Below are 13097 nucleotides of genomic sequence, written 5' to 3'. Positions count from 1 at the left end.
TCTTGTGGGGGCTGGACTAAATGACCCTCAGACCCCCCTTCCAACACTACAATTCTACAATTCTATAACATCACGCAACTACCTTCCCTATATTCCTTTTGGTGCCTGCTGAAGACGTTTTTATATAGACAAGCCTTCCCAGATATCTAGAAATCCAGCCCGTGGCTGGTCCCGGAATCAGCGTGTTTTTACATGAGTAGAATGTGTCCTTTTATTTAAAATGTATCTCTGGGTTAGTTGTGGGACATAGGAATTTGTTCAATTTCCCCCCCCCAAAAAAATATATTTCCACCCCCCACATGGTCTGGGGGATGGGGGACCGGCCCATGGCTGAAAAAGTTTGCTGCCCCCTGCATTAAAGCATAATGAAATAATAATAATAATAATAATAATAATAATAATAATAATAATAATAATACGTTCAGAGGTCTGAAACTGCAGCGGATTTCCCCCTTCACAGCCAACATGGGAACAGGGCTCCACCGACTGAGACCCCTTTCTCAGGAAGGAGGCCCCCAGGGCCTTTGCCAAGATCATTCCCGCCCCGTAAGCTCTGTGACTTCAAGGCTGGAATGTACCTTCTCTGTGGGGCACCAGCTTTGAAGACGGAGAGAGAAATTTGGCAGGGAAGGTACTGACCCTGCCAAGGCTCTCTGCCAAGGAAGATGGCAGCATTCTGTTTCCCAAAGGCTAGAGAGATAGCTTTTAGCTTTCAGCTTTTAGCCCTTCCCACGATTCCTGAGACAGCCTCTCTCCTGAACAAATGCCAGCCAAACCATCCCTTCAAGACGAAGCCCCCACAAATAAAGATGCTCGGTTCTGAATCACATACTGCGCCGTGATTTAAGAAGGATGTCGGCAAGCTGGAAGGTGTGCAGAGGAGGCAAGCAAGACGATCGTGCGATGTGTGATGATGTGTTGAAGGAGCTGGGCATGTTCAGCTTGGAAAAGGGGAGACTGAGAGGAGATAGGAAAGCCATCTTCAGATATCTCAAGGGCTGCCACGTGGAAGAGGGAGCAAGCTTTTCTCCTGGACTCGAACCCGTGGCTTCATGTCACAAGAATGGAGATTCCCACTAAACATCAGAAAGAACCTTTTGACAGTAAGAGCTGTTTCCCCCACCCCCAATTTTTTATTCATTTTATAATACAACTAAACCACACAGGCAGAAAAACAAACAATACAAACAAATTCTTGTCTTATCCTTATTTTCCCTAAACATTATTTACCTCATCTTTAAAGGTAAAGGGACCCCTGACCGTTAGGTCCAGTCATGACCGACTCTGGGGTTGCAGCGCTCATCTCGCTTTACTGGACGAGGGAGCTGGCGTACAGCTTCCGGGTCATGTGGCCAGCATGACTGAGCCGCTTCTGGTGAACCGGAGCAGCGCACGGAAACGCCGTTTACCTTCCCACTGGAGTGGTACCTATTCATCTACTTGCACTTTGACGTGCTTTCGAACTGCTAGGTTGGCAGGAGCAGGGACCGAGCAACGGGAGCTCACCCTGTCGCTGGGATTCGAACTGCCAACCTTCCGATCGGCAAGTCCTAGGCTCTGTTGTTTAACCCACAGCACCACCCGCGTCCCCACCTCATCTTTAGCAGTTTCATATATCATAATTTTAAACCATTTTTTAATCACACTTTTACCATAAAAACCTTCACATTTTATCTCTTACAAATAATACTATTTTAAAATACACTATCTTCTACTTCTAAGCCTACAGCCTATATCCACTTCCAAAGCTATTCTAAGATTTAAATATTAACATGTTTTTTCAAATATTCTTTAAACTTCTTCCAATCTTCTTCCACCGTCTCTTCTCTCTGGTCCCAGAGTCTCCCAGTCAGTTCGGCAAGTTCCATATAGTCCATCATCTTCATCTGCCATTCTTCGACTGCTGGTAAATCTTGTTTCTTCCAATTCTTTGCTAGTAATATTCTCGCAGCTGACAGTAAGATCTGTTTGACAATGGACACGACTCCCTCAGGAATGGACTCTTTTGTGGAGTCTCCAGTAGCGGTTTAGTCATGCTAGCCATATGACCCAGAAAGCTTTCTGTGGACAAACGCCGGCTCCCTTTGTCTGAAAAGCGAGATGAGCACCTCACCCCATAGTCACCTTTGACTGGACTTAACCATCCTGGGATCCTGTACCTTTTACCTTACCTTCCTTGAAGGTTTTTAAACAGAGGTTGGATGGCATTATCTGTCATGGATGCTCTAGCAGAGATCCTTGCATTGGGGTTGGACTGGATGACCTTTGGGGTCCCTTCCAACTCTATGATTCTATGATCCCCAGAAATAATAATAATAATAATAATAATAATAATAATAATAGAAAGTGAGAGAGGGAGAAAGGTTGTTTTCTGCTGCTCCAGAGAAGCGGACACGGAGCAATGGTTCCAAACTACAAGAAAGAAGATTCCACCTAAACATTAGGAAGAACTTCCTGACAGTAAGAGCTGTTTGACAGTGGAATTTGCTGCCCAGGAGTGTGGTGGAGTCTCCTTCTTTGGAGGTCTTTAAGCAGAGGCTTGACAACCATATGTCAGGAGTGCTCTGATGGTGTTTCCTGCTTGGCAGGGGGTTGGACTCGATGGCCGTTGGGGTCTCTTCCAACTCTATGATTCCATGATTCTATGATTCTATGATTCTAATTTTTATTTATTTATACCCCACCCTTCCCAGTTCAAAAACCAGGCTCAGGGCAGCTAACAACAAATTAAAAACACTTAAATGTAAAAGCAGCATAAAATACAGTATAAAAACATGAATAGCAATAAAATTCAAAGTTCAGAAATCAATTTAGGAGAAATCCATCTAACAAGCATTAGATAATCACCAGAGCTAGCTGGCTGAATTAGTCCTACTTGGGCCAGCGAGGAGGCCAGGGGAGAATTAGCTGTGGGGTCCCAGAGTGGGTGATCTTCATAAAAGGAGAGGGGGAGGGAAGAGAAAGGAAATAAAAGATCAGGCTGAATTCAAACTAAAGGCCAAATTAAATTGCCATCCTATTTGGAAAACCTCAGAGCAGGTGTTCACTTATTTTCCAGAAAAAACTTAGGAACGCTAACCAGTTCAGCCCTTGTTCCTCCTTGTGGAGTTTCGTGGTGTGTCCAGGGATTTTGCAAGAGACCAAGGAGGAGACCTTGACCACCCCTGTAAAAAAAACCAAGGGATGCTGCCGTTTCCTTGGAGAAGAAACTCCAAGTCAAAGATGCAACCAGTAGGCATCTTCACACACTCTTTAGAAGTACACAGAGCCCTCGCTGGTCTTCTGGTCGTAGGCTTGGATCTGTGCCTTGATGTAGGTGAGCTTCCTCTTGAGGTATTCGCAGCGCTCTTGCTTCTCCAGGAAAGCCGGGTCCTGAAATTTGCAGGGTAGGCAGAGAGATGGGGGAAACGGAAAGACGTCAAAATGCATTTGCAGTGTGAACCAAATACCCACCCAGTTTTCCAGGGACGGTGCCGGAGTTACGAAAGCCATCCCGACTCCTGATTTGATCCCAGAATGTCAGGTTTAAGGTGCTGATTTTGACCTTTAAAGGCACATTTGTGGCTTAGGGCTCTCATATTTACGGGACCGCCTCTCCTGGTCTGCCCTGCAGAGAACCTTAAGGTCCATGAATAACCATAGTTTGGAGGTCCCGGGCCCTAAGGAGGTCAGACTATCCTCCCCCAGGGCCAGGGCCTTCTCAGTGATGGCTCCGACCTGGTGGAATGCTCTGTCCCAGGAGACCAGGGCCCTGCAAGATTTAACCTCCTTCCGCAGGGCCTGTAAAACAGAGCTATTCTGCCTGGCTTTCAATTTGAACTTAGCCTGATCTTTTATTCCCCTTCCTTCCCTCCCCCTCCCCTTTTTATGAAGATTCCCCGCTCTGGGATCCCACAGCTAATTCTCCCCTGGTCTCCTCGCTGACCCAAATAGGACTAATTCAGCCAGCTAGCCCAGGCGATCATCTAGTGTTTATTGGATGGATTTCCCCCCTAAATTGATTTTTGAATTCTGAATTTACTGTTATTCACGTTTTATACTGTATTTTATGCTGTTTTTTGTTGCATCAATTAAGTATTTTGGATTTGTTGTTAGCCGCTCTGAGCCCCGTTTTCTGAACTGGGAAGGGCGGGGTATAAATAATTTTTAAAAAATTATTATTATTATTTCCCCCACCAGTGCCGGGCTTGGGGAGGAGGATGAGAAAGCTGCGGCTGCGAGGGAGCACCCCCTTGTTTCTCTCCCCATGGCTGCTGCTGCCAGCCTCTTCCCTCGGGCAGCTCGTACTCATGCTCCCCCCCCCAAATAATCCCAGGAACTATAGTAGGTCAGAGTCCTCTCACAGAACTACAATTCCCAGTGTTGCCCGGGAAAGTGGGATTGACTGTTAAACCACTATGGGAATCGTAGCTCTGGGAGGAGAAGTTGTCAGGACCTTGTCCTACACTCGAGTAGTACCCTGGCAGAGATACATGCTCGACTGGCATGTTTTCTCCCTTCTGGTCGATCGTTCGGGAGCTTCAAAAGCTTTCTTCAGCCCGAACATCACAGCGACCGATGCCAACCGACACCGGCACACTTAGGGATCCGCAGAGTTTGTGCAGTTGCGTCACAGACCTCAGCAACTCAGCATTTTGGCTAATCAGTTGCTTAATCGGTTGCCATTAATTTGATTTTAATTAATTTTTATAATGAAATATTTTTAGAATGTGTGATTATTTGATTGTTTGATTATTTGATTATTGTTAGCCGCCCTGAGCCCGGCTTCGGTTGGGGAGGGCGGATATAAATAAAATTTATTATTATTATTATTATTATTATTATTATTATTATTATTATTAATCGACTTTATGTACATATAAACACACACGGAGCACTGCAACATGGCTCCCTCTCTCTCTAGCATCAGACAGCAAAGAGAAAAAGAACAAAGGACAATAGTCCCACTTCACAGAACACAGTAACACAAACATCCTGTCTCCGTCACTTCCCAATCTGTGGAGTCAAAACATACACTGTCATGTGATAGAGAACCATCCCATGACTGCAATCATGGAGCAGGAATTCTAACAGAAATGAGGTGTCTCCTAGCAAATCTCAGCATCCTGACCAACTTACAGTTCCCACCAGGGCTGCTGACAGGGAGGAATGTACACATGTACAGGGCCCCGTTCCAGCAGGGGCCCCAAACTGATAGCTCAGTCAGTAGAGCATGAGTCTCTTAAACTCAGTTGTTGTGGGTTTGAGCCCCACATTGGGCAAAAGATTCCTGCATTGCAGGAGGTTGGACTTGATGACCCTTGTGGCCCCTTCCAATTCTACAATTCTGCAATTATTATCTTTCAATCAAATACCTGAAGGGCTGTCCCGTGGAAGATGGAACGAGCTTGCTTTCTCTTGCCCTGGAGGGGGGGACCTGAGCCAGTGGGTTCAAGTTACGAGGAAGGAGATTCTGAATAAAAATCTGGAAGAACTTTCTGGTGGTATGAGCTGTTTGACAATGGGACGGTTTACGTCGGATGGTGGCAGACTCCTTGGAGGTTTTTAAGCAGAGGTTGGATGGTCATCTGTCCTGGATTCTTTAGCTGAGATTCCTGCATTACAGGGGGTTGGTCTGGATGACCCTTGGTGTCCCTTCCAACTCTACAATTGTAAAGGTAAAGTAAAGGGACCCCTGACCATTAGGCCCAGTCGTGACCGACTCTGGGGTTGTGGCGCTCATCTCGCTCTATAGGCCGAGGGAGCCGGTGTTTGTCCGCAGACAGCTTCCGGGTCATGTGGCCAGCATGACTAAGCCACTTCTGGTGAACCAGAGCAGCGCACGGAAACGCCGTTTACCTTCCCGCCGGAGTGGTACCTATTTATCTACTTGCACTTTGACGTGCTTTCGAACTGCTAGGTTGGCAGGAGCAGGGACCGAGCAACGGGAGCTCACCCCGTCGCGGGGATTCGAACTGCCGACCTTCCGATCGGCAAGTCCTAGGCTCTGTTGTTTAACCCACAACGCCACCCACGTCCCTTGCCTATATTAATTAGACATTCCAAAAGAAAGTTATAAAACAAAAGGTGGAGAAAACACCAATGCTTTGGTACTTGGCAGGCAGCACCATTGGCATACGGTGTGCTGGGCTCAGGAAACCTGCTGCCACAACTGGTTCTCTGGATACTTTGAGGGAAGCCTTTGCTGTTTAAAGTGGTGTGAGACGGTTTTAAATAGGAGTTAGGGATCCATTTGCAGCCTTAGGGAAATCTTGGAAAGACACTCACTTCCGACTTGTATTTACCTCCTTCTTGCTTTGGTAATCTCTCCAAACAGTGGAAACCTGGCTTTCCTCCTGCAGAGAAAAGAGAAGTATTTAAAACCCCTCACTGAAACAAGCCAGCAAAGGAACGTCTCAGAACCGTTGCTCCAAGCTAAGGATGGACAGATCTCTGAGTTTTGGTTTTTCTTCCCCTCCACAAACTTAAATTCAGCTCTCCACATTTGCAACAACAAGGTGCATATATATATATATATATTTTAAACTTCATGAAAGTTCGCCATCATTTAAGTGCGAAGTTTGCATGCAATTTCTCCTCCTATGCACATTTCCACCAATACAATGCACTTGCAGTACGTTATCTTCATTAATAAATTCATTTTCATGGATGTTTTGCTCCAGTAGGTGCACTTCTGTCCTCATTATTTGCCTGGAGAACTGCATTGCAAAATTCAGAAAGGGGTTGTTGTTCGACGTACTTTGCAAACTTAATGCCTGGTTAAGGTTTGTTGTTTTTATATATATATATTAAAAATGCATCAATGTGTATTAAGAACTACCTTCTTGTTCTGATAGCGGCGAGGAAGCTTGGAGAGCATCGCCTCCAGTTCCTTGAATTTCCCCAGCGCTGTGCGGACTTCATCGTACAGCTCCTTGTATTCTGCATACTGGTCATTGAAGACGGCCTTGTATTTTTCACGCTCATCCCTGCTTCCGATGGCTGGGTACTTTCTACGCCGTGCAGCAAAAAGTCAAGAAGGAGAAAAGAAGTGGGGAGGAGAATTAAAGCCAGACTCAGAGTAGACCCACTGAAATGAATGAACACAATTCACTTGGGCCTGTTAACTTCAATGTATTGTGTCCAACTCAGTCAGAGGAGACCCAGTGAAATGAATGAGCACAATTCTCTTTGGCCTGGTTGAAGAGGAACGTTTTTGCCAGGCACCTAAGAATATATAATGAAGGCACCAGGTGAACCTCCCTGGGAAGAGCATTCCACAAGTGGGGAGCCACTGCAGAAAAGGCCCTGTTATCGTGTTGCCACCCTCTAGACCTTTGGCCTGGTGGAACGCTCTGCCTCATGAGACCAGGGCCCTGCAGGATCTGATTTCTTTCCACAGGGCCTGTAAGACAGAGTTGTTTCGCCTGGCCTTTGGCTTGGAGCCAATTTGATTCCCTCCCCCTCTTTCTTTTTTCCTTTCTCCTCCTGTGATGAGGCTGCATTTTAATATTTTAATGTTGTTTTTAAGTTGTATTCATTCAACTTGTTTTTATTATTGGTTGTTAGCCACCCTGAGCCCAGCCTTGGCTGGGGAGGGCGGGGTATAAATATTATTATTATTATTATTATTATTATTATTGCAGTGGTTCTCAACTTGTGGGTCCCCAGATGTTGTTGGACTACAACTCCCATCATCCCTGAGCTCTGGCCTTGTTAGCTAGGGGTGATGGGAGTTGTAGTTCAACAACATTTGGGGACCCACAGCAACCTGTGAAAGGCTGCTCTAGGCCTTTTGTGGGACCCCAAAGAAGGGTGTTGGAGGATCTCAGGGTCCGGGTACGTTCATATGGAGAGAGGCGATGCTTGCGGGATTGCAGTCCTGAGCTGTTTAAGACTTTATAGGTCAAAAGCATCACTTTGAACTGGCCTGGAAGCTCATTGGCAGCCAGTGCAGTCAGACCAGGATCAAACCGTCTTGGCCAGGTGAGCATCCTGGCCACCAAATTCTGCACCAGCTGAATAATAATAATAATTTATTTATACCCCGCCCATCTGGCTGAGTTTCCCCAGCCACTCTGGGTGGCTCCCAATCGAGTGTTAAAAACAATACAGCATTAAATATTAAAAACTTCCCTAAACAGGGCTGCCTTCAGATGTCTTTTAAAGATAGGATAGCTGCTTATTTCCTTCACATCTGAAGGGAGGGCGTTCCACAGGGCGGGCGCCACTACCGAGAAGGCCCTCTGCCTGGTTCCCTGTAACCTCACTTCTTGCAGGGAGGGAACCTCCAGAAGGCCCTCAGTGTCTGGGCTGAACGATGGGGGTGGAGACGCTCCTTCAGATATACTGGACCGAGGCCGTTTAGGGCTTTCAAGGTCAGCACCAACACTTTGAATTGTGCTCAGAAACGTCCTGGGAGCCAATGCAGATCTCTCAGGACCGGTGTTATGTGGTCCACTCCCAGTAACCAGTCTAGCTGCTGCATTCTGAATTAATTGCAGTTTCCGGGTCACCTTCAAAGGTAGCACCCACGTAGAGCGCATTGCAGTAGTCCAAGCTGGAGCTTCTGAACTGTTTTCAGAGACAGCCCTATGTATAAAGCATTGCGGTAATCTAACCTAGAGGTTCCCGGAGAGGAGAAGTTAAGATAAAGGTAAAGGTAAAGGTACCCCTGCCCGTACGGGCCAGTCTTGACAGACTCTGGGGTTGTGCGCCCATCTCACTTAAGAGGCCAGGGGCCAGTGCTGTCCGGAGACACTTCCGGGTCATGTGGCCAGCGTGACATCGCTGCTCTGGCGAGCCAGAGCCGCACACGGAAACGCCGTTTACCTTCCCGCTGGTAAGCGGTCCCTATTTATCTATTTGCACCCGGAGGTGCTTTCGAACTGCTAGGTTGGCAGGCGCTGGGACCGAGCAGCGGGAGCGCACCCCGCCGCAGGGATTCGAACCGCCGACCTGTCGATCGGCAAGTCCTAGGCGCTGAGGCTTTAACCCACAGCGCCACCTGCGTCCCAGTTAAGATATCCCTGTCCAAATAGGGGTGCAGAAAAGCCTCCTGAGCATTCCTGGACTATTGCTGCTTACTTACGACACATAATCCGGGACGATGTGAGGTTTGGGGTGGTGACCCGTCGGAATGGCGAAGTTTAACACCTCTGGGTCCCCTCCCTTCTCTGAGAACTCAACGCGTCTTGCAACTTTCTCCTTGGGCGTAACTTCGTCCTGGTCTATGACTTGCTGAGGCGGACCTCGTAAGAGGATGGGCTTTCGCTGAGACGAAGGGAAGGAGACAAGGCGAGAGGGAGGCTTGTAGTCCATTTGCTCAACCTTCAATGGGGAAAGAGGGTGTTGTGGACATCATCATTGTTGAGGGACTCAACATGTCATGAGCACAGGAAACTGCCTCTTATTAAATCCAGTGACTGGTCCATGTATCCCAGCAGTCCCCAACCAGGTGTTGCAGGACTACAGCTCCCACCAGCCCTAGCCAATGAATGAGAAAAATAATCTAGAAGAGGCTAGGTACATCCTTCCTTTTCTTTGACGGGGTTCCCACTTCATGCTAGCAGTTTGAACGGCAGCAAGGTGGTTTGCCTTTCTAATTTTAAAACAAACAAACAAACAAACAAACAAACAAACAAACAAACAAGCCCCAAAGTTTGCATTCCAGCTTACCGAAGATATTTTGTGAAAGTGAGACTCACAGTAGACCCATTGAAATCAATGGACTTAAGTCTACTTTGAGTTTGACTTAGCCAAAGACAACCCACTGGAATTCAACATCACACTATGGCAAAACATTTTGCCTGCACGAGCATTTCAGCTGGTCAGGTGCAATGGTTCCTCTCTCCTCCTCCAGGGTGCTGTACAGGGGGAGGGGTTCTCTTTTGTCCCATTATCCAATTTTCATAGAATCATAGAGTTGGAAGAGACCACAAGGGCCATCGAGTCCAACCCCCTGCCAAGCAGGAAACACCATCAGAGCACTCCTGACATATGGTTGTCAAGCCTCTGCTTAAAGACCTCCAAAGAAGGAGACTCCACCACACTCCTGGGCAGCAAATTCCACTGTCAAACAGCTCTTACTGTCAGGGGAGAAATTTCAGTGGGGAGAAGCATGGGGAGGAGGGGGGAAAGTCCCACTGTGCAAGTGTTCTTGCACCGAGATTCTGCTGATGGGGCTTGTTCAGTGAATCCTGCCCATTGTGTTTTGCAACACACATACACAGCTGAAGCATAAAACCATAGAATTGTAGAGCTGGAAGGCAACCCAAAGGGCATTTAGTCCAACCCCTTGCAATTCAGGATCAACACAAACATAGGAGCCAACTCCTAGGAGCCGAGGTCCCTTTGCCCCCCATAAAATATCTGAGGGGCAGGTCCCCCCAAATTTGATGGGCATTGCCATTCAAATGATGTGGGTGTGCCGTGTCATGCTATGCATTATGTGGGTGGGACTTACCTGCCCCCCAATATTTTATTCAACACAGCTGCCTTTTTTTGACTCTCTCATGGGTCATAACTCTTGACTGTTCTGGAGGCCATGACTGTAGGGGAGGTCATAAGGAGCCTCTGCGTCCCAACATTGCCTTCTCCCAATGGTGGGGTCTTACCAGAGCTCTTGCGTTCTTCTGGGCAGCTTGATGTCTCCACATTCTGAGACAGACGAGGGAGCCGACCAGATAGAGCAGCATAGTGAGGAAGAGGAAGGCGATGGCGGCCACTTGCCCCCCTTCGACTCGGCACAAGGCAACAACGAGCGGGTTGTTGGCAAATACGGAGTAGCAGAGTCCTCCACGGTTGACGTCGTTGACGTAGGCGATTGCAGCAGCCATGTAAAGGAGGGACATGACGAGGTTGAGGCCAAACTCTGCCAAAGGCCACCAGTGGGAATCAAGAAGGATCGTCCTGTAGTACATGGTGACCCCCAGGCCTAGCAAGATCACTGTCACCAGCCACACCAGGCTGACCACCACCAGCACGAATGGGGTCATCGGGCCGTAGTAATTGTATCCATACCCTCCGCCCAAGACACCATTGTAGGGCAGGGAGTTGCCACCATAAAGCGCCGACCACTGGTAGTCCTTCTGAATGTAAGCAGCTGTGCAGGCGAAAACCATCCCACCTAAGATCAGCTCCAGGCCTGCCATCAGCCTCAGGAGACCAGGCCATGACTTCATGTAGGAATATTTGTGGTCGTAGGTCTCCAACTTCTCCTTATAGCTGGGTGGACCACTCGACAAGGCACCCTGGCTCTCAGCAGCCAGCGTCTTCCCAGGCTCCAAAGGGGTGGCGGGAGCTGAGAGGGGTTCCTTAAAATCGCCATCGTTCCCATTGCCAGTGGAGCTCCCCTCACCATCGAAGGTGGTTCTTTGAGGGTGCTCGGAAAACTGGGTGTGTTTGAAGTCTTCTGGAGCGTAGGTCAAGAGAGAAGTCTCAGTCCAGGGCTGTCTCTGCCAGCGGTGGAAGAAGTTCTTCCAAGATGGTGGAATGAAGCGTCTAACGGGCTTCATGGAAGATGGCTCTTGGTCCTGAGGTGTGTCAGTGAAGGCTGGTTTGGCTGATGGAGATGAGCAGACGCCATCTGAAGACTTAGAACCCAATGACTTCCCAGAATTCTCTGACCAGGTTCCCGTTGGATGAAGTTGCCTGGAGGTGTTTAGAAGTTCCTCCCCGCCATCTATCTCAGGAGGCCTCTTCTCTTTGACTGATGTCTCCTCAGAGCTCATGTCCACAAATGGCTGGCAGAGAAAGTCTTATCTGCAGCCTCCTGTGGGCACCTCTTGAGTGGGTGATTGAGGGGCGTCCCCCATTCTCCTCTGTGCCATTTTACCAAGTCTGGTGGTTGAAAGTTTGGGAACTGAGGGTGGAAGAGAATCAAGTGTTTCAGAATAAATGGGGTCCTTTTTTTTTGAATAGAGAACATCGACAGCAGTTTAGTTTTTACACTAATGAAATATGGTGAGAGGAGAGGTCAATAGCATTTTAGGAAGGGACTATACCACGTCAATGAAACCTTTCATGCCCCTCCCACCTTAAGAGTCTAACCCAACAGTGCATAAACTAATCTGTACAAGAAGTGATGTCATCTTCAAGAAACATTTTGAACAGGTTATTTCCTTCAATGTAACTTAAGAGCTTAACATGGCGGGAACAACCGAAAATGGTTTGAGGTGGTACAGTCCCACCCTGAAATATTCCACACACACCCTTTTTTCCCCAACTTCCCTTGACCCTGGCTTTTGATGCATAGTTTTTGGACGAACCTCATTCCTGTAATTCTGAGTTGTTTTAAACTGTCTTTTAACTGTGTTTTGATTGTTGTAACCCACCCTGGGACTTTGGGGTGAAGGGTGGATAAAATAATAATACAGTGGTACCTCTGGACACACGCGTCTGTGCGTGCACGGGTTGCGATTCGCCGCTTCTGCGCATGCGTGTCACGTCATTTTGACCGTCTGCGCATGCATGAGTGGCGAAACCAGGAAGTAACACATTCCGTTACTTCCGGGTCATTGCGGAGCGCTATTTTTCTAGAAAAAGAGGAGCTGGAACTCACCACGAACCCTTATAATGGCAAAGGTGCCCGCCAGAAAGGTGCTGGAACAGAATTCCAGTGATTTCTGGTTGAAAAAAAGCAAGAAGAAGAAGAAGAAGAAGAAGAAGAAGAAGAAGAAGAAGAAGAAGAAGAAGAAGAAGAAGAAGAAGAAGTCTCTCCAGTGGTGAGACTCTGTTAGCCAACAAGGGTCCTTCTTGTCCATCTCAGGCATTCTCGACACCCGAATCCTGCCTCCACAAGCAGTCACCTGGAAAGGTCACCTACTGAATCCCCCAAACCCTTGCATTATTTTCTGCCACCCCATCTTTCCATCTCCCTTGTGCTTGCTTCCCAACGAACCCCGCACACCCAAGGCGTTGGCCCTTGTCCACAATCCGGATGGAAGTTCTCGATCGTCACACATCTCTCGCCCTCCCCAGAAATGCTTTTCACAGTACCTTCAATGGCCACGAAGTCCGCAGCGTAGGCTGCCTTCCAGAGAGGGGAATCTGGCTCGGCTGGGTTCAAAGCCTCTGTCGAAGGAAGCAGGTCATTTCCTCCTGCTGGTCACAGCATG

General features: G+C 47.9%; 1 protein-coding gene across 2 annotated transcripts; it reads right to left on the bottom strand.

The window, feature by feature from the left end:
• Positions 1-2880: 2880 nt before the first annotated feature.
• Positions 2881-13097, bottom strand: OCEL1 (occludin/ELL domain containing 1). 2 transcript variants are annotated; one of them, XM_083720446.1, is made up of 6 exons: positions 12979-13097; positions 10596-11842; positions 9071-9309; positions 6821-6992; positions 6268-6335; positions 2881-3372 (listed from the first exon to the last, which is right to left on the bottom strand). In XM_083720446.1, exons 2-6 carry the CDS (start codon positions 11709-11711, stop codon positions 3084-3086), a joined length of 1884 nt encoding a protein of 627 aa, XP_083576572.1. In that variant the 5' UTR covers positions 11712-11842; positions 12979-13097; the 3' UTR covers positions 2881-3083. The 2 variants fall into 2 exon arrangements, with proteins under 2 accessions (XP_083576572.1, XP_083576573.1); XM_083720447.1 differs by having other exon boundaries at positions 3157-3372; positions 6285-6335.

Source organism: Podarcis gaigeae (assembly GCF_964106915.1).
Source record: "Podarcis gaigeae genome assembly, chromosome: 18".
NCBI classification, from domain to species: Eukaryota; Metazoa; Chordata; class Lepidosauria; order Squamata; family Lacertidae; genus Podarcis; species Podarcis gaigeae.
The sequence above is the reverse complement of the archived record's forward strand: the minus strand, read 5'-3'. Positions and strand labels throughout refer to the sequence as shown.